Source organism: Onychostoma macrolepis, chromosome 01 (genome assembly GCF_012432095.1).
Source record: "Onychostoma macrolepis isolate SWU-2019 chromosome 01, ASM1243209v1, whole genome shotgun sequence".
Lineage (NCBI taxonomy): Eukaryota > Metazoa > Chordata > Actinopteri > Cypriniformes > Cyprinidae > Onychostoma > Onychostoma macrolepis.
The window spans coordinates 40,281,388-40,308,117 of NC_081155.1; the positions used below are offsets into that span (position 1 = coordinate 40,281,388).

At 39.9% G+C, this 26,730-nt stretch overlaps 1 protein-coding gene across 1 annotated transcript in view; it reads right to left on the bottom strand.

Moving 5' to 3' along the window:
* si:ch73-383l1.1 (receptor tyrosine-protein kinase erbB-4) overlaps positions 1-26,730 on the bottom strand; it is a 189,299-nt gene that overhangs the window by 55,741 nt on the left and 106,828 nt on the right. Inside the window, exon 2 of the mRNA XM_058778574.1 lies at positions 21,430-21,581. Within this exon, the coding sequence (XP_058634557.1) occupies positions 21,430-21,581 (152 nt within the window). The remainder of the gene's footprint in view (positions 1-21,429; positions 21,582-26,730) is intronic.

The window sequence follows — 26,730 nt, forward strand, 5'->3', positions numbered from 1 at the left end:
TAGAAACATCCTTTAGGAGGTGTGTTTTGCATTCAATTTACAGACACACTCCAAATGCAATTTTTGTCTTTTAATGGGATTAAAAGCAGGAAAATTGGTATGCATTTAAAGTCAGCACAAAATAGAAATTCACCCTATCTACTTTCTAAATGCATTTTAAAGAATAGTGCGCCCAACAATTAAAATTCTGCCATCATATACTCATTCTCACGTCGTTCTAAACCTGTACTGTATGTAAGGTATTTTGAAAAATGTTGGTAAACCAAACAGTTTTGGGTACTTCTCCAATCAATTAGTCTGCGTAAACAACACTCCTTTTGTACATTCCACTTGCATTCAAATTTGCCTCCATCCAATCAAAAACAGAGGAACTAGCTCCGCCCACACTTGTTTTCTTTTCCAATGTGGATGTAGATCACAGTACGGATTTTTAATTTTATTTATTTATTTATTTTTTCTACTTCCATTACATTGCAAATTTAAAGCATTCAAGATCCTATAAATGTCTCCTTTAAGATGGAAGAAAAAAATTACTGGATTCAGTAATATAATTAGTGTTTGCAGACACACGCAAAGAAGACTGAAGCTGCTTCAAACAATTATGAATGTACACTAAATTGGTAGCTTAAACGGTCAGCATTTCCCCTTGTGATGCAGGGAAAGATGGAGCCTTATTCAGATAAATGGTGATCGTTCAATTATAATTCGCTTTTATAGTCATACCTTTTAATATAATAGCAATCATGGGAATTCCTGGTGCCTGTAATTGCTCTCAGGAAATTATTTCACCTCTGAGACCTTGCCACAGTGCTGTGTCGGATCTAATAAGAAACTTAGTTGTGCTGCTGAGAGGTTTGTGTTTGTAGCTCCGTGTACCTTCGCTTTTTATTGAATCTCTACTTTACTTTCAATCCCTTTTGTCTAAAGTGATAATATATAACTTAATTCCCACCATATTTCTGGTGTTATCTTTCAAACTAATCTAACTAATTTGATCGTTCTCCTTTAAAAACCGCGAGTGCAGCTTGTTAGCCCGTTAGCTTGTCACTCGTGGTTCCATTTGCATTCTATTCGCGCCTATTATTATTTTATTTTTCCTCGCTCCGTTTTCATGAGCTCATCAAACAACAGTGGTAAGTGGTAAGTTAAGTTGGTATCATTCATCAATCACGGTGAGTAATGGCTTCTTCTCCTGCTATTGTTGTTTGCACTGTTTGCCACATGTATAGTTTATCTGTCTCTGTCAGCAGCGAGGATTCACATGTGATAAATGCAGGGAAATAGTTAGGCTGACAGAGAAGGTTTTAGAACTAGAGACACGCATCCAAACTTTAGTTGAGGATAGTAAGAATGTGAGGGCTGTAGATACTGCTTTGGATGCGACTAGCTCAAGGAGTCCTGTACATTGTTCGGTTTCGGTTGAGCCCGTGCAGCAGGGCAACTGGGTGACAGTGAGGCGGCATAGTCGCGGGTCAAAACACCACTCTTCCGTTCGATCAGAACATCAAACAGGTTCTCCCCACTCGGTGACGCACCCACCGAGAAACCTGATGAAAGTGCTCTAGTTATTGGCGATTCTATTGTACGGAACGTGAAAATAGAGACACCAGCCACCATAGTCCATTGTTTACCGGAGCCAGAGCGCCTGACATCTTGGCAAATTTAAAAGTGCTGACTAATGCTAAACGTAAATTCAGTAAGATTGTTATCCACGTCGGCGCTAATGATGTTCGACTTCGCCAGTCGGAGATCACCAAAAATAATGTTAAAGAGGTGTGTGAACTTGCAAGTACGATGTCAGACACTGTAATATGCTCTGGTCCGCTCCTGCTTACCGTGGTGATGAGATTCATAGCAGACTGTCGTCACTTAATGGCTGGATGTCTAAGTGGTGCCCGCAAAATAACATAGGCTTTATAGACAATTGGAAGAATTTTTGGGGCAGACCTGACCTGTTGAAAAGAGATGGTGTTCATCCCTCTTGGGGTGGTGCCGCTCTTCTCTCTAGAAATATGGCACATAGTCTTAGAGTTTGTACTTGACTAACTGGAGCCCAGGTCAGGAAGCAGACAGACTGGCTAAACCGATCGTCTGCTAGCCGCCTCACGTCACCAAAGTCAGTTAACTCTCAGCACATAGAAACTTTTTCACCTAGATATCACACTATAGAGACTGTGTCTGTTCCCCGAACTAGAAAATACAGAAAACATCCAAACCAAAGTAATAGTAACAATTTAATTGATGTTCAACAAATAAAAAACGATATAATACAGATAAACACATGATAAAGCTTGGCTTATTAAATATTAGATCCCTTTCTTCAAAAGCACTTTTTGTAAATGATATGTTCACTGACCATAAACTAGATGTGCTTTGTCTGACAGAAACCTGGCTAAAACAAGATGATTACATTACTTTAAACGAGTCTACACCCCAAGATTACTGTTACAAACATGAACCGCGTCCAAAAGGTAAAGGGGAGGTGTTGCTACAATTTATAGAAATATTTTCAGTATCTCTCAGAGGTTGGGTTTCAAGTATAATTCGTTCAAGTAATGGTGCTTCATATAACGTTATCCAAAGAAACAAGTGTTAATGATAAATCCTGTGATGTTTGTACTGGCTACTGTATACAGGCCACCAGGGCACCATACAGACTTTATTAAAGAATTTTCTGATCTTCTATCAGAGTTAGTGCTGACTGCAGATAAAGTCCTAATCGTTGGTGATTTTAATATCCATGTTGATAATGACAGAGATTCGTTGGGATCAGCATTTATAGACATTCTAAACTCAATTGGTGTTAAACAACACGTGTCAGGACCTACTCATTGTCGAAATCATACTCTAGATTTAATACTGTCACATGGAATTGATGTCAGTGGCGTTGAAATTTTGCAGCAGAGCGATGATATCTCAGATCATTATCTAGTCTCCTGTATATTCCATATAGCTAAAGCTGTAAAGCCAACTTCTTGTTACAAATATGGTAGAACCATTACCTCTACCACAAAAGACTGCTTTATAAATAATCTTCCTGACTTATCTCAGTTCCTCAGCATATCCAATAGCTCAGAACAACTTGATGATGTAACAGGAACTATGGACTCTCTCTTTTCTAGCACTTTAGATGCGGTTGCTCCTTTACGCTTAAGGAAGATTAAGGATAAGAGTCCAACACCGTGGTATAATGAGCACACTCGCGCCCTAAAGAGAGCAGCCCGGAAAATGGAGCGCAGCTGGAGGAAAACTAAATTAGAGGTATTTCGTTTAGCTTGGCGGGAAAGTACCCTATCCTACAGAAAAGCATTAAAAACTGCTAGATCTGATTACTTTTCGTCTCTTCTAGAAGAAAACAAACATAACCCCCGATATTTATTCAATACAGTAACTAAATTAACGAAAAATCAAGCATCAACAGGTGTTGGCATTTCCCAAGAGCATAGCAGTAATGACTTTATGAATTACTTCACTTCCAAGATCGATACTATCAGAGATAAAATTGTATCCCTGCAGCCGTCAACTACAGTATCGCATCAGATAGCGCACAATAGACCCCCTGAGGAACAATTCCACTCATTCTCTACTGTAGGAGAGGAAGAATTGTATAAACTTGTTAAATCATCTAAACCAACATCATGTATGTTAGACCCGATTCCATCTAAACTACTAAAAGAGCTACTTCCAGAAGTCATAGATCCTCTTTTGGCTATTATTAATTCATCATTGTCATTAGGATATGTCCCCAAAACCTTCAAATTGGCTGTTATTAAGCCTCTCATTAAAAAACCACAACTTGACCCCAAAGATCTAGTTAATTACAGACCGATCTCAAATCTCCCTTTTCTGTCAAAGATACTAGAAAAGGTAGTATCCTCACAATTATATTCCTTCCTAGAGAAAAATGATATCTGTGAGGAATTCCAGTCAGGATTTAGATCGTATCATAGTACTGAGACTGCTCTCATTAGAGTTACAAATGACCTGCTTCTATCATCTGATTGTGGTTGTATCTCTTTATTAGTTCTACTGGATCTTAGCGCTGCGTTCGACACTATCGACCACGACATTCTTTTGAATAGACTACAAAACTTTGTTGGCATTAGTGGAAGTGCCTTAGCATGGTTCAAATCGTACTTATCTGACCGCCATCAGTTCGTAGCAGTGAATGAAGAGGTATCATATCGATCACAAGTGCAGTATGGAGTACCTCAAGGCTCAGTACTAGGGCCGTTACTTTTCACGCCTATATGTTACCCTTGGGAGATATTATCAGGAGACATGGTGTTAGCTTTCACTGTTATGCTGATGATACTCAGCTCTATATTTCTTCGCGGCCCGGTGAAACACACCAAATTGAGAAACTAACGGAATGCATAGTTGATATAAAAACTGGATGACGAGTAATTTTTACTGCTAAATTCTGAAAAACAGAGGTGTTAATTATCGGACCTAAAACCCCACATGTAACCTAGAACATTATCTAACACTTGACGGCTGCTCTGTCAATTCTTCTTCATCAGTCAGGAACCTAGGTGTGCTGTTCGATAGCAATCTGTCATTTGAAAGCCATGTTTCTAGCATCTGTAAAACTGCATTTTTCATCTCAAAAGCATATCTAAATTGCGACCAATGCTCTCAACGTCAAATGCAGAAATGTTAATTCATGCGTTTATGACCTCAAGGTTAGACTATTGTAATGCTTTATTGGGTGGTTGTTCTGCACGCTTGATCAACAAACTACAGTTGGTCCAAAATGCAGCAGCTAGAGTCCTTACTAGAACCAGGAAATATGACCATATTAGCCCGGTTCTGTCAACACTGCACTGGCTCCCTATCAAGCATCGGATAGATTTTAAAATCTTGTTAATTACTTATAAAGCCCTGAATGGTTTAGCTCCTCAGTACTTGAGCGAGCTCTTATCGCATTATAGTCCTCCACGTCCGCTGCGTTCTCAAAACTCTGGCCGTTTGATAATACCTAGAATATCAAAATCGACTGCGGCGGCAGATCCTTTTCCTATTTAGCACCCAAACTCTGGAACAGTCTACCTAACACTGTTCGGGAGGCAGACACACTCTGTCAGTTTAAATCTAGATTAAAGACCCATCTCTTTAGCCTGGCTTACACATAACACATTAATACGCTTCTATTATTCAAATCCGTTAAAGGATTGTTAGGCTGCATTAATTAGATCAACGGAACCGGGAACACTCCCCATAACACACGATGTACTCGTTACATCGTAAGTTGAATGGCATCTGCGCTAATGTTTGTCTGTTTCTTTCCTAGTCTGTTTCTCGGTCCGTGTCCGATCAGATGGTGGGTCGGCGCCGGAGGTGACGTCTGCGGCCCTGATCGTCGGCGGAGACCAGGACGCCGGATGACCCCAGAGATATATCCCCAGATATATCAACCAAAAATAACAAAATAACTAAAATATAATAAAATACCTAACTACATAATACTACTATTGTTAGAAATTGCAACAAAATTAAAATAGAAATAGAAACTTTTGAACTGCGGGTTTCGTCTGGTCAGAGGAGAACTGGCCCCCCGACTGAGCCTGGTTTCTCCCAAGGTTTTTTTCTCCATTATGTCTCAGAGGAGTTTTGGTTCCTTGCCGCTGTCGCCTCTGGCTTGCTCAGTTGGGGACACTTAATTTCTAGCGATTATCGCCGATTTGATTGCACAGATACTATTTAAACTAAACTGAGCTAGACAATGACATCTCTGAATTCAATAATGAAATGCCTTTAACTGAAAATTGAGTGTTTAATCTTATCATTATACATTACTGACACACTATCCTCCAATTTGATACTGTTAAGTGCTTTGACACAATCTGTATTGTAAAAGCGCTATATAAATAAAGGTGACTTGACTTGACTGCGGAGGCTAGAATGGGAAACAACAGTGGCTTTCTAAAAAAGGGCAGAAGTTATTACTAACTGCTGATACGTGATCAGTTTTGCCCTTTACTTTCATAAGGGTTGGGATTAAGTGCAATCAGGTCAGATACTGGCACTATAACATCCCTCAGAGCCGGGATAAAATTAAGGCCTATATTTTATTTCCATATTAACTAATGCATTTAATCAGGACTACACGTGGGTTGTGTTCAAAACTGTCTCACTGTCTACTATCGAAGCATCTATGGACAACTCAGTTCAAAAGCTTTTTAAAAAGTCTCTTAACAAGGCTACAATTATTTATTTATAAAAAAGAAAAGAAAATACAGTAATATTGTGAAATATTATTACAATTTCAATGAACTATTTTCTATGTTAATACATTTTAAAATGTTTATATATTCCTGTGATGCAAAGCTGAATTTTCAGCATTATTACTTCGGTCTTCAGTGTCACATGACCCTTCAGAAATCTTTCTAATAAGCTGCAAAAAAATAAAAAATAAATAAAATAATAATAATAATTATTATCAATGTTGAAAACAGTTGTGCTATATTTATGTGAAAACTGTGATACATTTTTTTTTTTTCAGGATTCTTTGATAAATAGAAAGATCAAAATAACAAAATATATATAACAATCAATGTTACTTTGAGCTCTTCAGTGCATCCTTGCTGATTAAATGTATTAATTTCCTTTAAAAAAAAACAAAAACAAAAAAAAACTATTTCTTTAAAAAAAAAAAGTGCTTTTTAAAGCAAAAGTACACTAAACAAAATTGTAAACAACACTTTTGTTTTTGCCTCCATTTTTCATGAGCTGAACTCAAAGATCTAAGACTTTTTCTATGTACACAAAAGGCCTATTTCTCTCAAATATTGTTCACAAATCTGTCTAAATCTGTGTTAGTGAGCACTTCTCTTTTGCCAAGATACTCCATCCACCTCACAGCTGTGGCATATCAAGATGCTGATTAGACAGCATGATTATTGCACAGGTGTGTCTTAGGCTGGCCACAATAAAAGGCCACTCTAAAATGTGCAGTTTTACTGTATTGGGGGGGGGGAACTGGGATGTTTTCAGCTTCCAGGAATTGTGTACAGATTCTTGCAACATGGGGCCGTGCATTATCATGCTGCAACATGAGGTGATGGTCGTGGATGAATGGCACAACAATGGGCCTCAGGATCTCGTCACGGTATCTCTGTGCATTCAAAATGCCATCAATATAATGCACCTGTGTTTGTTGTCCATAACATATGCCTGCCCATACCATAACCCCACCGCTACCATGGGCCACTCGATCCACAATGTTGACATCAGCAAACCGCTCACCCACACGGCGCCATACATGCTATCTGCCATCTGCCCTGTACAGTGAAAACCGGGATTCATCTGTGAAGAGAACATCTCTCCAAAGTGCCAGACGCCATCGAATGTGAGCATTTGCCCACTCAAGTCGGTTACGATGACAAACTGCAGTCAGGTCGAGACCCCGATGATAACGACGAGCATACAGATGAGCTTCCCTGAGACGGTTTCTGACTGTTTGTGCAGAAATTCTTTGGTTATGCAAACCGATTGTTGCAGCAGCTGTCCGGGTGGCTGGTCTCATACGATCTTGGAGGTGAAGATGCTGGATGTGGAGGTCCTGGGCTGGTGTGGTTACACGTGGTCTGCGGTTGTGAGGCCGGTTGGATGTACTGCCAAATTCTCTGAAACGCCTTTAGAAACGGCTTATGGTAGAGAATTTAACATTCAATTCACGGGCAACAGTTCTGGTCACATTCCTGCATTCAGGATGCCAATTGCAAGCTCCCTTAAAACTTGCGACATCTGTGGCATTGTGCTGTGTGATAAAACTGCACATTTTAGAGTGGCCTTTTATTGTGGCCAGCCTAATACACACCTGTGCAATAATCATGCTGTCTAATCAGCATCTTGATATGCCACACCTGTGAGGTGGATGGAGTATCTCGGCAAAGAAGAAGTGTTCACTAACACAGATTTAGACAGATTTGTGAACAATATTTGAGAGAAATAGGCCTTTTGTGTACATAGAAAGTCTTAGATCTTTGAGTTCAGCTCATGAAAAATGGGGGCAAAAACAAAAGTGTTGCGTTTATAATTTTGTTCAGTGTAATTACAACAAAGATTTATGTGCAGCGACTCACAACTCAATATAACACAACTCAACATAGTTAATTCAACAATGTAGACATGATTGTAATTTTAATTGTAAAAGACTGTAAAAACCTGTTGATATGTTAATAGTAAGTTTCTTTACCAGTACAGTAAATTTAACAGTAAGTATACCTTACATTTAATCTAATTTTACAGTATAATGCTGTTACATTTGCAGGTTTTGGAAGACTTTGAAAGACTTTGAAAGACAATTTACTTTACAGCTGATGTTTTTTTTCTTCAGTTTCTTTTCTTTGTTTCTTATCATTTATGTACAATCAGGGTTTTATGTTACATCTTTATGTTATTAAATTAATGTTTATTGCATGATTTTAGCGTCCAGCTGGATAAAAACATTGCCGCACATTCTCAGATAGCCTAATATGTGAAGAATATACTGTATGCAATGCTGCTTTGGTTAAATCCAAAGTGACATTATCTTACTGTTTAGAGCAGCACACAATATTAGAAACACACTTGTGATGTCTAAAAATGCTTTCTAGGTAGGTAGCGTACTAGAGTTTATAACCAAGCCAATGTACAGTATAGCCGTGTCGCCACGCATGAACTCTAATAGAACAGGACAAGCTGTTGGGCTGCAGTTTCCTGCAGAATCTCAAACATCAGCTCACCTTAGCCATCCTCCCATCTGTTTACCCACTAATAAGGACACAACTCCACACCGCTGCAGGGCACTGGACACAGAGCTATCCATCATACAGTCGGGTTCATCCAGACCCTATATATATATATATATATCAAGATTACACAGTACATATACACTACTGGTAAGATGTTTTGAAAAAAAAGTTTCTAATGTTCATCAAGGCTGCATTTATTTGACCAAAAATACAGTAAAAACTGTAAAATATTATTATAATTTAAAATATCTATTTACTATTTCAATATATTTCAAAATGTAATTTATTCCTTTGATGCAAAGCTGAGTTTTTGCAGCCATTACTCCTGTCACATGATCCTCCAGAAATCATTCTAATATGCAACACTTGTGATGTTTAATATTTTTGTGGAAACCAACAACTTTTGATGAATACAAAGTTGAAAAGAACAGTATTAAAACAAATAGAACAATTTTTAACAGTCTTTACTCACTTTAGTCACTTTTGATCAATTTAATGCATCATTGCTGAATAAAAGCATTAACTTGTTTCAAAAGAGAGAAAAAAAAAAAAACAGTAACAAAAAACAGTAGTATACTTAAAGCTGCAGTTCGTAAGTTTTGCCTCTTTGTCGCCATCTCTGTTTGAAAACCTGGAATTGCAGGAATTATCTTCCGTGCGTGGGGTTGTGCTCCGACACGGCTCCAGCGCGGATTAATCTAATGTCTAGTATGTGTGTCAGTCTATCAGTCACCTCACTGGTGTGGATACTGTACTTAGGAATCACAGATTCCAGCCTACGTCTTGGAATATATGACCCAAATAAGAATTTTCACTGTATATTGCCATCCAAACAAGTAAGTAACAAGTCTGCCACGTTTGTTATGACCAATTGAGGAAAAAAGCATTACAATAAACCGCGCTACCAATGGTAATTAAATCTAATGATCGGTTAGCTCATATCGCATCTAACCATGCAAATGATTATTATTGTTATAATTTATTCTCAAATTATTAATGTTAACAACATCAGCATTGCGTGACAATGAGTATAGTGTGTATTAGCATGTAGATTTCAATTTCTGTACAGTCTAATCTAATTGTCATGCCATTCAAATTTCATATTAAGAAATTCTTTTAACCCAAAAAGCAAACTATGCTCCCTTCGAACTGATTGTATTTAAAATACAAATTTTGTGTAATCTGTTATCAGAAGCACATTTAAAACTGGAATATAATTTAATTTCACTCACATGTGTTTCATAAACACATAATCCTTTCTGGATTACAATCCGCCATCAAAATGGTACAATTAATTATTCTAGCTGCTGTGAGAAAAGGCTATAAATGATCCGCCACCTGCAGGATCCTCACATGTGATAGCATACTAGCCGGGAAAACTTCTTTATGTTTACAGACGTGACGTACTGACGCAGTGCCAAGCTCTAATTTCCCACGAAAACCTACCCATACCACTCAAATTAGAAAACATTATTATAAGCGAACCGTTGTGAATCGGGCTAAAGTAAGGCGATAGTTTTGAACACTGACTGGTTATGTACTTGCTCAAATATTGATTTTGGATAATTTTTAACCCAAAAAAGTTACGGACTGCAGCTTTAACAAACAAACAAATAAATAAATACGGAAAACTAAATGAAAAACATAATAAAATAAAATAAAATACTACAAAATATCTTTTGAGTGTGCAATATAGTTAGGATAATTGTTTGCTTAGCAATATGTCAAACTCTACTGCAGTCAATTGTGAGTAGAATCTCATGTGTAAATCACTATTTGGGTTGCTGCCTATGCGGGTTCATAAATTGGTCACTTATGAGGTTCCATCTCTGTTTGGATGCTGTCTATAGAAGACAGCTGCCTATATTGGCAATAGGCTGTAAGGCAGCTCATTAAATGTTGGAACAGACCCATTGTGTCACATAAACAGGGCCATGGGACACCAGTAAACCAGTCCAAAGGCCAAGTAAATCATGCTGTGACTGTCACAGTTCTGCATATATTAACACAAAAACATATATTTATGAAATGTATTACCAATTTAGAATGTGGGGTTTCCATGTCACTGAGCTGAGTCAGCCTCAGTTACCGTACTAAAGTAGATTCACAGTTGTGGTTCATATTCTGGGATAGGATCAAGTACTTTAACATATATTCTATCATTCCACTATTATATGGTTAGTTAGCTTCATAAAATACTACATAATACAGTATTGTGTCCAACCCTCTTTTTCACCTAAAAATGCAAATTTGCCAAAAGTTCATCAGAAGAAATTTGGAGAAATGTAGCATTACATCACTTGCTCACCAATGGATCCTCTGCAGTGAATGGGTGCCGTCAGAATGAGAGTCCAAACAGCTGATAAAAACATCACAATAATTCATAAGTAATCCACACCACTCCAGTCCAGCAATTAACATCTTGTGAAGTATGGTCAGTAAATTTTCAGAACTATTCTTTTAAACAATCCTATCAAGTAAGAAAGTATCAATGATAAACATTTTTTTACAATGCAACATTCTTTTCCTAACATTAGCAAATCAGCAAACGACAAACAAACATACACAATCTTACATGCATATTCAAGAAATGACTATATAATTATCAAAACATAAATACAACTCAGACATGCTTAAATTGCTAATGCTGTAGCAATGAGTTAGTGAAGTGCACGCCTTAACAAATGACTCACTTTAAGCTCGCAGTAACACTCGGCTCTGCACTGAAACTGCCTGAACCTCTCACAGTGACAGAGTGATAATGAGGCAGAGCTGTTAGCACATCACAGTGATTAATACTTCCTCCAACATTCCTACTCTTACTCTGGAAATTATATCACTGAAAACCCTTCTTCTACATTATATTTCAGTGTGAAAATGCAGGATGTCTAAAACCGAAGAGCAGAAATCCAGGAGTCAAGTGGCTTTTTGTCTCACTCACCAGCTAAATTGCAGGCCCCATTTAAATTCGCTTGTAAGTGTGCAAGTGGCCCTTACCGAGTCACACAGAAAGCTATAGATAGGAAGGATACAGAAAAAACATAAATAGATGTTTTGATAATTAAATAAAATGCAAAAAATAGAGACCACATGAAAATACATTCCTGCATGGAGCATCAACTATTATATACATATACATTTATTTAAATATAATCAAATCGGCTGTGTAAGTTATTTCAAATTAAAGTACATTAAACTGAATTGACATTCATATAATAAAAAAAAAAAAAGAAAACATATGTTGCCAAGACATGGATCATATCATGTTGTACAGCGTGATGCATGAATGACATAAATGTGTGCATTGAACGAAATGCAAGTGGCTTCAAATAAAATCATCTGGCAAATGCATACATTACTTTACATCACTGTTTTCCTTCCGTGGTTTATGTATTTCCTGTTGATGCAGGAAGTTCAGACGGAAAACATTTTTCTATTAAAATAGCTAATAGATTTACATCACAAGTTGGTATATGTTTCCATGTAAAATTAGTTTTTAATCTGAATAAAATATTTTATTACACCTCTCATCGTGATTATCTTCACAGAAGCTTCATTTCCAGACAAATTATGATGCTTGTGTTGGAAAATGGTATACTACAGATCACTTCAATCAACATTCTAAGCACATACACACACAAGCACTCCTAATTTCACTGTGCATTGAAATTCTCAGCAAATCTAATTAAATCTCATGTTTCAACAGTGATTCTACAAATCGTGAAGACTTTGATCTAATCTGTGAAAGTATAATCAAATTAGTTCTTATTCTCAAGTCACTCATTAACAGATCCAAAAAAAAAAAAAAAAAAAAAATATATATATATATATATATATATATATATATATATATACATATATTTCAGAATATTTCAAGATGAGAACAACTTTAAATTAAAAACAGACCGAAAATTATCAAAGGGCTGGATATTGAATTTTAGTACTTGATTAATTTAGTTTAGATTTCCACTAATAACGTAAATATTTAAATGTCCCTAAACCTTCCTAGCCCATTCCTCTGAGACTGTGGAGCAGCAGATTGTTGTATGCGTGTAATACCAATATTCAAGACAATTTCAACTTCCTCACTGCTGCCTGAAACCACTTCACTCTTCACGACGACCGTAGAGACTGGAGTGAATGACCCGTGTAACAGAACAAGAGCCAGCCAGAACAACTGAAGCATTATTACACCGGAGTAAAGGCCCATTGTGCTTCAAATCCTGCTCGGTCTGCAAAAAAACCACACGACTGAACAACATCAACCCACACGGTTTACATTTTTCAAATATTTCAGTTGCAGACAAAAGCGATTATGTGTCCGCGCTTACAGGCACATTGAGCTTGATGTTCCCACTCAGCTGGCATGTAACAATCAGGTGGCTTGATGACACTTTAATGAGCTGTCAATCAAAGTCTACAACATTCTAACCTACCACAGGACGCTATGATGCTATTTTAACATGTCCTATTATCATATAATAATAAGCAAATCAGCATATTAGAATGATTTCTGAAGGATCATGTGACACTGAATACTGGAGTAATGATGCTGAAAAGTCAGCTATAACATATCAGGAATAAATTATATTTAAAAATTTAGTAAAATAGTAATAATAACCTTTTGAACAATAATCGATATACATCTTTACACCACTGTAAAGCAAGACACATCTCAACAGCTCCATCCATGTACAGTGGGGCAAAAAAGTATTTAGTCAGCCACCAATTGTGCAAGTTCTCCCACTTAAAAAGATGAGAGAGGGCTGTAATTTTCATCATAGGTATAACTCAACTATGAGAGACAAAATGAGAAAAAAAAAAAAAAAAAATCCAGAAAATCACATTGTAGGATTTTTAAAGAATTAATTGGTAAATTCCTCTGTAAAATAAGTATTTGGTCACCTACAAACAAGCAAGATTTCTGGCTCTCACAGACCTGTAACTTCTTTAAGAGGCTCCTCTGTCCTCCACTCGTTACCTGTATTAATGGCATCTGTTTGAACTCGTTATCAGTATAAAAGACACCTGTCCACAACCTCAAACAGTCCAACTCCAAACTCCACCATGGCCAAAACCAAAGAGCTGTCAAAGGACACCAGAAACAAAATTGTAGACCTGCACCAGGCTGGGAAGACTGAATCTGCAATAGGTAAGGAGCTTGGTGTGAAGAAATCAACTGTGGGAGCAATTATTAGAAAATGGAAGACATACAAGACCACTGATAATCTCCCTCGATCTGGGGCTCCACGCAAAATCTCACCCCGTGGGGTCAAAATGATCACAAGATCTGTGAGCAAAAATCCCAGAACCACACGGGGGGACCTAGTGAATGACCTGCAGAGAGCTGGGACCAAAGTAACAAAGGCTACCATCAGTAACACACTGCTCCGCCAGGGACTCAAATCCTGCAGTGCCAGACGTGTCCCACTGCTTAAGCCAGTACATGTCCGGGCCCGTCTGAAGTTTGCTAGAGAGCATTTGGATGATCCAGAAGAGGATTGGGAGAATCAGATGAAACCAAAATAGAACTTTTTGGTAAAAACTCAACTTGTCGTGTTTGGAGGAGAAAGAATGCTGAGTTGCATCCAAAGAACACCATACCTACTGTGAAGCATGGGGGTGGAAACATCATGCTTTGGGGCTGTTTTTCTGCAAAGCGACCAGGACGACTGATCCGTGTAAACGAAAGAATGAATGGGGCCATGTATTGTGAGATTTTGAGTGAAAACTTCCTTCCATCAGCAAGGGCATTGAAGATGAAATGTGGCTGGGTCTTTCAGCATGACAATGATCCCAAACACACCGCCCGGGCAACGAAGGAGTGGCTTCGTAAGAAGCATTTCAAGGTCCCGGAGTGGCCTAGCCAGTCTCCAGATCTCAACCCCATCGAAAATCTTTGGAGTCCGTGTTGCCCAGCGACAGCCCCAAAACATTACTGCTCTAGAGGAGATCTGCATGGAGGAATGGGCCAAAATACCAGCAACGGTGTGTGAAAACCTTGTGAAGACTTACAGAAAACGTTTGACCTCTGTCATTGCCAACAAAGGGTATATAACAAAGTATTGAGATGAAATTTTGTTATTGACCAAATACTTATTTTCCACCATAATTTGCAAATAAATTCTTTAAAAATCCTACAATGTTATTTTCTGTATTTTTTTTTTTCTCATTTTGTCTCTCATAGTTGAGGTATACCTATGATGAAAATGACAGGCCTCTCTCATCTTTTTAAGTGGGAGAACTTGCACAATTGGTGGCTGACTAAATACTTTTTTGCCCCACTGTATATGAGGCAAACAGACAAGGCAATACCAGAAAAAGTGCATGAATATTATATATTATGTAAATTTTGATAAAGGTTGTGTGTTAGACTGCATCTAAATATATTGCATTTTTCTGAAAACAAACATTTTACCCAACTTTATTTCCTTAACTTTAAACTTGTTTTTTTTTCATCCTCTTTTCACTGATTATGAATTTATTAAGAAAGATACAGAAACTTGAGAGGGGTTTGATTAATTTCCCCCATCCCTGATCACTACACTACATTACTTTTGAGATAATCAAAGGAAACGAGCCCCTATTCTCTGCAGGACCCAAAATTACCCTGATATGTAAGAACAACATGAAAAGAGAACAAAGATTGTAACATGTCCCCCAAAAACCTAGACCAAAGGTTTTCAAATAATATTTAAATATATTAATAATAATTTAATAATTGAAGTACCTTTAAAGGAATATTTCACCCATTTTCTTTTTTAAAAAAAAATCATTTTCTCACCCTCATGTTGCTCCAAATGAGTGTGAGTATGGGTTTCTTTCTTCTGTTGAGCACAAAAAGAATATACTTTTAAGAATGCTGGTAACCAAACAGTTGGTAGCCACTGATTTCCATAGTGTGTAAAAAAAAATATATATATATAACGGAAGTCAATGGCTATCACCAACTGTCTGGTTACCAACATTCATCAAAATGTCTTCATCAACAGTAGAAAGAAACGTCTTAGGTTACGTATGTAACCCCAGTTCCTCGAGGGAACGAGACGCTGCGTCCGAAGACGCTAGGGGAACGCCTTCTGCATAACCGGCTCTGAATACCAATGAAATCTGTCCATTGGATGGGCGAGACGTCACGGGCGAGGTGACGTAATGACCAGCTGGTATAAAAGCACGTGCGGTGCAAACCGGCGTCAGCCTCTGGAACGAAGCAAGCGCTGGCAGGGATGCCGGAAGTGTGGCATCGGAACGCAGCGTCTCGTTCCCTCGAGCAACTGGGGTTACATACGTAACCTAAGACGTTCCTCTTCGGGAACTCGAGTTGCGTCCGAAGACGCTAGGGGAACGAGATATCCACACTGCCAGACTTCCCAATCCCTGCCCAGTGTGTATCCCTGCGGATCACAACTAGGGCGAGAGGACGGAAGAGCCTGTAGTGGCCTGCATGTCCAGGCCATAAAACCTGACAAAGGTCAGGGGTGTAGACCATCCCGCAGCGTTACAGATGTTCTGAATTGGGACACCTGCCAGGAAGGCCTTGGAGGCCGCCCCACTCCTAGTGGAATGAGCCCTGACTCCCATCGGCGAGGGGAGGTCAGAGGACTCATAGGCAATGTTAATAGCATCCACTATCCACCGACTAAGGGTCTGCTTGGAAGCAGGGAGACCTCTTTTAGGGGGACCATAGCAAATAAGCAACTGGTCCGCCCTTCTCCACAGGGCAGCTCTGTGGACGTATGCGTCCAGTGCTCGCACTCGACACATACAATTAAGCTTTTGCTGGTCTGGCTCCCGAAAGGGAGAAGGACTAAAGGCCTGCAGTACAACTGGCTGTGGTGTGACAGAGGGAACTTTGGGGACGTACCCTACACGAGGGTACAAAAAGGCTTTGGCCATGCCAGGCACAAAGTCCAAGTGAGTAGGGGCCACAGAGAGGGCCTGCAAATCCCCAACTCTCTTCAGAGAAGAAATCGCCAGAAGAAATACAGTCTTCAGGGTGAGATGGCGATCAGATTTCTCCTCTATAGGCTCAAAAGGAGGCCTGTAGAGAGCATCCAACACCACAGCCAGGTCCCAGGGAGGAATTCGGGACCGTACTGGGGGCTTTAGCCTCAGCGCACCACGGAGGAAACATGTAACTAGGGGGTGTCTACCCACTGACTGTCCACCAAGAGAGGCGTGGTAGGCCGAAATCGCCTCCACATAAACCTTCAAGGTGGAGTGGGTTAACCCTGCAGAGAATCGAGCCTGCAAGAACTCCAGCACTGTACCAACCGGGCAGTTAACTGGGTCGAGCTGGCGATCTCTGCACCATGAAGTGAAGAGTCTCCACTTCAGGGCGTACAGTTTCCTCGTAGAGGGAGCTCTGGACTGGAGGATGGTCTCCACAACCTCGGTTGAGAGACCGGAAGCTATGAGCTGTGCCCCCTCAGGGGCCACACCCACAATTTCCATAACTCCGGGCAGGGGTGCACCAGGGTGCCTCCTGCCTGTGAGAGGAGATCCCTCCTGATCACGCACTCTCTCCAGAACTCCGGGAAGTAGAGCAATCGGGGGAAAAGCGTACAGACGAAGCCTCGGCCACGTCTGTACCATGGCATCCAGCCCCAGTGGAGCTGGGTGAACTAGAGAGTACCAGAGGGGACATTGCGCTGTCTCCTGAGTAGCGAAGAGGTCCACCTGAGCCTGGCCAAACACTCTCCAGATCTGCTTCACCACCTCGGTGTGAAGCATCCATTCCCCGGGCCACAGCCCCTGTCTCGACAGGATGTCTGCTCCCACATTGAGATGCCCAGGAATGTAAACTGCCCTCAGTGAGAGGAGTTTGCCATGGGACCACACAAGGATCTGGTGCGCCAGCCTGTACAGGGGGCAGGACCGCAGACCTCCTTGGTGGTTGATATAAGAGACCACTGCTGTGTTGTCGGTGCACACCAACACATGGTGACCTCTTAGGTCTAGGAGAAAGTGTTTCAGAGCCTGAAACACAGCCACCATCTCCAGCTGGTTGATGTGCCAGGCGAGAAGATGCCTGCTCCACAGACCGTGGGCAGGGTGGCCATTCATGACCGGTGAGGGACGCATCCGTCGCTAGCATCACGTGGCGACATGGAGCTCCCAGCACCGGGCCCTGAGACAAGAACCAAGGTTGTCTCCACATGACTAAGGCACGTAGGCAATGCCGCGTGACCTTGATCATGCGAAGTGGGTTTTGAGCCACCACTGTAGGGGTCTCATGTACAGCAGGCCAAGAGGTATCACGTTGGACGCAGCTGTCATCAGACCCAGCAGTCTCTGAAACTGCTTGACAGTGAGTGACTGGCCTTCTTTCACTCCCCTGACTTCGATCCGAGCAGGGGACATACGTGCCTGCATCGTAGTCGAATCCCACACCACACCAAGATAAGTGGTTCTCTGTAATGGAGAAAGCACACTCTTCTTGGCGTTCAGTCTTAACCCCAACACTTTCATATGGGCGAGAACAATCGCTTCGCTTGAGCGAGAATCAACCATTCGTCGATATAATTGAGTATGCGGATGCCTTGTAGCTGCAACGGAGCTAATGCGGCGTCCACACACTTGGTAAAAGTGCGGGGTGAGAGTGCTAGGCCAAAGGGAAGAACCCGATACTGGTAAGCTTTGCCCCTGAAAGCAAACCTCAGGAACCTCCTGTGAGTAGGAAGGATGGAGACATGGAAGTATGCGTCCTTTAGATCAATCGTGACAAACCAGTCCTCGGACCTGATTTGTGACACGACCTGTCTGAGTGTGAGCATCTTGAACTTCAGTCTGCTGACTGAGCAGTTCAACTGACGCAGATCTAAAATGGGACACAAACCTCCATCCTTCTTGGGAACTATGAAGTACTGGCTGTAGAACCCGGACTCTCTTTCTTGAGGAGGGACCACCTCGATGGCCTCCTTCCTTAAGAGAGTATTTACTTCTTGTTCCATTACCAGAGCCTGCTCGGGATCCACCAGAGTGGAATCCACCCCGTTGAATCGAGGTGGAGGAGAACCGAACTGGATTCTGTAGCCTCTTTCTACAGTACACAGGACCCACTGAGACACATTTGGCAGTAGTTTGGCTACACATTTGGTTGCTAAATAGTCTACTAAAGGAACCAGTCTCTCGAGACTGGCCTCTGGTGTAATCGGAGCGGCTAGAGCGGAGCGGCTTGCTCCAGAGACCCAGTGGGGGCTACCCTCATAAGCCCTGGGCCACTGGCCTCAGGGCTTCTTGGCCCGAAGACCTCTTCGCCTGAAGAACGGTCCGCAGATCCGGCTTAGGCTGTGAGGTCTTTAACCGAGAGCCCTTCTTACCACCCTGGCCCCTATGTTTTCTTGGGGGAGCACGGGCGGTGGCGCTCTCTTTCTGAGCCTCCATGTACGAGGAGCCAGTACGCGGCCGGGGCTGCTCTCGCCCAGCAGCCCCTTGAGCTAGAGAGCGGCGAGGGAGAAACCGCTGGAACGCCACCGCCTGCCTACTGACCTTTCGGTGCCTGTCGATGACTGCGTCAACAGTGTCACCAAAAAGGCCAGATGGCGCCAGCGGGACGTCCAGGAGGAAGACCCTGTCGCGATCTTTAATATCCGACAGGGTCAACCAGAGATGCCTCTCCGCCGCCACCAAAGCTGCCATAGACTACCCGATGGCACGGGCAGTCTCCTTGGTGGCACGGAGAGACAAATCAGCGGTTTTGCGGAGTTTGGTGAAATCCTCCGCACTAAATCCCTTGCCCTAAATCCCTCGCCCTCATCCAGCTCTTTGAGCAGGTCAGCCTGGTATGCCTGCAACACCGCCATAGTGTGCAGACATGAACCAGCCTGACCTGCTGCCGCGTACCCCTTGCCCACCAGCGTCGATGAAGTGCGCAATGGCTTGGTGGGCAGGGTCAGAGCCTTCAGAGACGATGCCGCGCTAGAGGACAGATAGCTCGCAAGCGTCTCTTCCACACGTGGCATCGCTCTGTAACCGCACTCACTTGTCCCCATCACATTACCGTAGTAATCCGAAGCAGGCATGAAGAGGCGGGCCGTTTTCCCCACGACTTTGACACCTCAGTGTGAAGGTCGGGGAAAAAAGGCAGGCTCCGATGTGGAGATGGAGTCGACATGACACTCGGGCGGCCACACAAGATTTAATTTGGCCACGGCCCGAGTGACCACCTCCACAAGCTCCTCATACTGGGGCGAAAGAGAAGGCGCAACGTCTTCGACGCTTTCCGCGTCAACCTCCTCGGAGGAAGACAGGAGAAGCGCCGATGCCGCTGCCCGAGGGGAAGTATCCGCCTGGCGGGCTTCCAATCTCGGGGAGTGGTCATGGGATCTGATGGGCGAGGGCGGAGATAGAGACTCGCTCGTCTCCGATCCCTGAGCCAGATCCCACTGCGGACCCCATGAGCGCTGCCACCGCTCCGCCTCGGCGAAAGCGGGGCCAGCACCGCGGGGAACGCTAACGAAAGAACCCTCTTTAGAGAAGAGGGCCTTTCGGGAGCGAAGTACACGCAGAGGGAGGCTCTCACAGTGCGGGCACTCAGCCCCCTCGAGAGCCGCCTCCGCATGTCTCGCTCCCAAGCAAACCACACACAAGCTGTGTGTATCACCTGCACACAAATAACGTTCGCAGGGAGGAACACACAGCTTGTACTGTGATTTGCTCTCATCGCCCTTATGTCTAGCCTTAAACTGGCTCTTAGACATAGTAATACAGACAGACAACACCAAATAATACTGACAACACACAGAGCGCTAGCTGAATGACAGAAAGCTGACGCCGGTTTGCACCGCACGTGCTTTTATACCAGCTGGTCATTATGTCACCTTGCCCGTGACGTCTCGCCCATCCAATGGACAGATTTCATTTGTATTCAGAGCCGGTTACGCTGAAGGCGTTCCCCTAGCATCTTCGGATGCAGCTCAAGTTCCTGAAGAAGAACGTATTTGCTGTCAGGTTAGAAACAACTTAATGATAAGTAAATGATGACAGAATTTTCATTTTTGGGTGAACTATCACTTTAAGTCATTCACGTGGCTTGCTTGAAACCACTGGCTTACCAGCTTACGGACCAGTAAGTAAATAAACAAACAAATAAATAAGCTTTTTTTCCAGCAGAGAAAAGCTTCTTTTATAGCAAAATATATATATGTATATTTTTTTTTCTTTCTTTTTTATAGCATCCTGTATTCAGTGGCTAAAACATAAAAAAATTGGTTTTCTTCAAATTTTGTATGGAGAAAAAATATGTTGTGAAATGATTGAAAGTCTTTGCAACATACTGAGCAGACTGCACCACTAACCCTATAACCTAATTTTCATATGCATCACATTAAATATGCCATTTACTCTGACAAAAATAATTTGCCCATTGGAGAAGCCCTTCATCAAGCCCTTAAAGCCTTAATTGTACTGTACCTATAATGGCATCTACACTGTAAAAAAAAAAAGTTGAGCCAATTTAAAATTAAGGCAACCAGCTTCAGCAGATTTTTGAGTTTTCTCAACTTGTCGTTTTAAGTTTATACAACAAATATTTGAGAATCTCCCACAAAAATAAGTTGAGCAAACTCAAAAATCTGCTGAAGCCGGTAAAAAAATTAGTTTTAAGTTCGCTCAACTTTTTTTTTTTTTTACCGTTTTTTTTTTTTTACCGTGTATAAAACGCTGTTAAAAATTGCAATGATAATCTCACCTTGAGGAAAGACAGGTTGCGGTTTCTTTCAATACTGGTGATCTCCAGATTACCCATGACCACCTCACAGTTCTCGTAGAACTTGTGAAGAGTTTTGTACTGCTGGTCCAAATCCGACAGCGTGCTGAGCTTGTTATCAGTGCCAGGACACACTATAGAGGAGAAAAAGAGAGAGAAAACAGGTAAGGATCATAAAAATAAAAGCTGGATCAAAGAAAATAATTCCGTCTATAGTCTTGCATAAATAGTAGCATTAAATAACTGCAGCTATTCAAGCCAACAAAAATTAGGCAGATGGGTTAGAAGTACAGAAGTAAAGAATAAAAAAATAAAAAAGGTGAGTCGATGGAAACCTTCCAAAGCAACATTAGCTTCTCTAAACAATGTGTGCAGTGTCCTTAGGCCACAATCATAAATCTTATTCTCCATATGGATGCTCCAGCATCGCACATATTGTGTGAAAAGACACAGGTCATTACTTCAAGAAAGTAATTAGCCAAATTACTGAGCGAAGGTTCATGTGCGTTTACGCTTCTACTGACCTGCTTTTGCAACACTAAACATCTGCCATCCACAACAACCAGATAAAAGAGGCATTTTCTGCTTTTTCAATTAAAAAAGTCTTTGTGCCTGGCAACAGTGTTAATGTCAGTTTCGCCCATCTGAGCTCTGAGGGCTGTACGGCAGGTTTTAATGAAGTATTTGATGAGTGACTGTTCCACTGATCCTGGAGACTAATCCTGGCTTGGAATCTCAGTGACGCCAGGCTTCATTTGGGCATCTCAACTCAGGTTGAAGTGACTCAGTAAGATTCACTCTTAATGAAGGATATTGCATGGGGTTTCATGTGCCTTTATGAAAGGTAAAGAAGAGTGTAAAACTGCTAGATACAGCAGCCTTTACATGCTTTGGATAATGAAAAAACAGTTTACAACTAACATGTTCTCTGAAGCTATGTATTTATTATATAATTTCATGCCCAAAGGCAACATGAAATGGTAAATTATGTAACTTCCATATTCCCCAGAATATTCTTAAAGTAACTGTGGAAATTTCTCACATTTAATTAAACATTAAAAAGCATAAGTAACACTGATCATTTGTGCAGAGTAGGAACAAGGGGGGTTATTTATTTATTTGTTTGTTTGTTTATGTTAATTTATGATTCCATTTTTTCCCCCATTGAATTCTTTTCAAAACTGTCTTGGAGTGTAAGAAAATACCCCCCAAAATCACCTGCAGATCTGTTGGGCAGCAGTCATAAATTGAATAATAAAATGCAACCACAAAAAAAAAAAAAAAAAAAAAATAACAAATGTGAGAAAACCTGACTAAAAAGTTTGAAATAGTTTTAAAAGCTTGACATTTGAAGGTTTTTCAGCTTGAAGTAGATTGAAGTAGTTAAAAGGTTGCAGCGTGAAAGGTTTTGAATGTTGCATTTGTCAGACAATAGATAGATAGATAGAATGGGCTGACTTACAATTTGTGAAATTATGCTACATAACACACCTGCACACACAAAAAGAAAAGCAGACTGACTGAATGAAAATGCAAATTTATTCTCTGACAGCAGATGGCGCTAATGGAACAGCAGCGATATAGCGTCTCCTTGCTTACCGCTGTAAACAAAGTAGCTGCACTTTGAAATACTATATTAATACGCATTATATGAAGGTAAGAGGAAAAGAAAATGCCATAAAAACATTTCTGAAGAAGTCAGTTTAGAGATATTTTTATATAAACCCCCACATATTTGTCTTCCCATATTTCTAGCATTGCGAACAGTGAGCTTGATATGCCTGGTTTTCTCCTCTTTACAGACTTCATAAAAATTCCACACAAATTAAATTTTGAGAAATGATTGCAAATAAAAAATAAAACTAAAAGCCGGATCTGATTTATGGCCGATGCATTTCTAGAACCCTAAACTTTCCTACACTGCTGATTTAAACCAAGCAGGCAGTTCTTCAAGCTCTTGAGTGCATCTGAACTCACCGTTCTTGTTTTGGGTTGGTGTGTACTAGATCATCTCTTCTTCTGCTCTCTCCTGTTGCATTACCATTCAAGCCTACTTTTGGATTGATTTCCTATGACTGACTGTATTCGTCTGACTGCATGAATCGAGCCGTGACGGTTCCAGATGAACACATATACCGTTACACCCCTAATAAATAGATAGATCGAACTATTATGGTTGCACAAAATCTGTCATTTGGTAAAAGGTAACTAGAAATGTACATTTGTCCTACTTTTGCATGTTAATTGTGATGTTTTGAGATGCCCAGTGTACATTTTCAGCCTCTGTGTAGAACCAGTGGAGGTCTATTGTTTTTGTGTGTGTGTGTGTGTGTGTATGTATGTGTGTCTGTGTGTGTGTGTGCTATTAGCGATGCTTTCCAGGGACAGTGATGAATCTTGGCTGAAAGAGCTGTGAGGGCTAACAGGCACAGGAACAGACAGGCCCCTTTAACCCCGGCAGAGGTGTCAGACTTGACATGCAATTAAATACACCTATTTCCACCCATCAAACACCTTCCTGAGTCCAGCCTGAACCATCTGCTACATCAGCTGGCCCATGCCTGCCAAGCACCACAAAGCCGATTATTGTGTGTGTGAGTAGAAAGTACATGTCCAATGATTCATGTGAGAATGCTTAGTGCCTGTGTGAAACACATGGCCATTAGTTTCCTTTGGCAGGAAATACTCACTATGTCACTTCTGCATCAGTATTCATGATTCTCGTGAATCAGTATTCAAGTCTCTCTTAACCACTTTTACATTTCATGTTTTTGAGGTTGTTGACCACAGTATAAGAATATACATATATAATATAAAATATTCAATGTAATTTTAGCATTATTTTTTAAATTTTATAATAAATTATTTAATAAAATAATATAATAATTTATATATGATTAATATTAATTCATATAGCAATTAACAATACAATACAGTATTTTTTAAAAATAAAATAAAGACATTTTTAATTAAACAATACTAAATAAAAATATTAAATTATGTTGACAGCAATAATGAAGATCATTTTAATGAAAGTCATCTAGTGACTTATATTTATAAAATTCAATTTAACTGTAGCATAACAATTATTCATATTATTATTGTTCTTGATGTCGTTGTTATTCATGCTATTATTTGTATAACAAATATAACAATATATGTAAAATATATTAGAAAATTATAATATAGTAATTAATTATGTGGCCACTGGGTAGATGGTGATGCTGTAAGTCAAGGCAATAGAAATAAGGAAAAATTTAATCATGGAGGGAAACTTCAGAAGAAAATCTGGTAAATAAACAGAACACTCCTAATATGAATCATGCTATTTTAAGACAGTCCACAATTTTCAAAGAGAGTCATTCACAGCATTAAACTACAACAGCATTTAGATTATTAACAAACAAACAAACAAAAAAGGAACACACAGATAATAAATCCATTTGTGATAGTTGTCATTCATTTTACACAGATGCCTCTAAATGTATGAATATGCAGAGATGTGTGTATGCATAGATACCTACAAAACTGCCATTTGTGATACACACACACACAAACACACACAGTCATTCCCCGCTGTGCGCAATGAGTCTGTTGCCTATTGTATTTACTTGTCGCTGCCAAGAGAAACAATATTAATACGGCCTACTGCTGTGCTGCTCACGGAGGTCTCAACTAATTTATTTCACAGAAAGCAGAACGACGGGCAAATGAGAACACCTTTTCTTTCATTTATTGTCATTTCAGTAAGGACGTTGTTAGACCATGGAGATCAGGACCACGGGGGGTAGAGGTTTTGCCTCAACTTTTTGGTGAATCCATATGCTCAGTGTGAGATACAAAAACTTAAGATGCAGAAGAAAATACTTCTACATACATCAAGTTGACAATCGTCTTTAAAAAAAGAAGAAACATTTGTCTTCTTCATCTTATTGTGGGCAGTACCTATGAACGAACACTTTTAAGAGTTGTTTTGTTTCTTTACTCTGAATTATGTTCAGAAATAAGCCCTAAAAGTTTTGGTTTGTTTGCTACTAAAGTAGTCATGTTGATGTAGCTGTCTAAAACTGGAATGTGAAAACTTGTTATCTTTCTTATTTCTCTTTTTAACCCTGCATACCGTCAGAAATGAAAGTGACATTCAGAATCCCTGATGTCTGAGAGATCCGTGAGTAAGGATGTGCATGACATTATTAAAAAGCTAACTGAGCACCACACCAGGATTGATGGGCTGACAGATGAAAACATTACTGCTGATTTCATTATAATGCCCCTCATCATCTATAGCTCAAACCTGATGGTACAACAAATCTTCTCTTATTTTCTCACCAATGGCAAGCCTTTATAGAACACCACACAAATGTCTGTCACCTTAGCATTACGCGCTTTGACTATGTGATCGGAAAGCATATGCACATATTTAGTGACTTGATATGAATCCCATTTAACATCACAAAAAAGGTCTATGTATTGCATTTACTTCTAATATAAGAAATTGCTTTCAATAAACAATGTGGCATCACCTAGTACAGTGAACGCATTAAATGGTATGTTGATATTCATGAAATATAGTAATATTAATTAATATTAAATAATTAAATGATACATTAATTTATATCCATATTAACATTAAATAATAGTACCATACATCAAATAATGACATAGTATTATTATAGTATATTGCAAAAAATAAAACTTATATGAAAAATTATTACAGGTTAAATTAACTGATTAAAGAAATTATACAAACATATATATATTTGTATTTTTTTTTTTTTTTCAAGCCTGAAAATAAAATTTATATTTTCTAATGGCCTAAAGCATATAAAAACATTTTTTTGACATATAAAACACGCCCAAATACAGTTGTTGTTATTCATGCTATTATTTGTATAACAAATATATATTTAAATATATATGTAAAATATATGTGACCCACAAAACCAGTCTTAAGTCGCTGGGGTAAATGTTTAGCAATAGCCAAAAATACACTGTATGGGTCAAAATTATCCATTTTTATTTTATGCCAAAAATCATTAGGATATTAAGTAAAGATCATGTTCCATGAAGATATTTAGTGAATTTCCTACCGTAAATATATCAACACTTAATTTTTGATCAATAATATGCATAGCTAAGAACTTCATTTAGACTACTTTAAAGGTGATTTTCTCAGTATTTTGATTTTTTTGCACCCTCGGATTCCAAATTTTCATATCCAGATTGTCCTATCCTAACAAACCATACATCAATGGAAAGCTTATTTATTCAGCTTTCAGATGA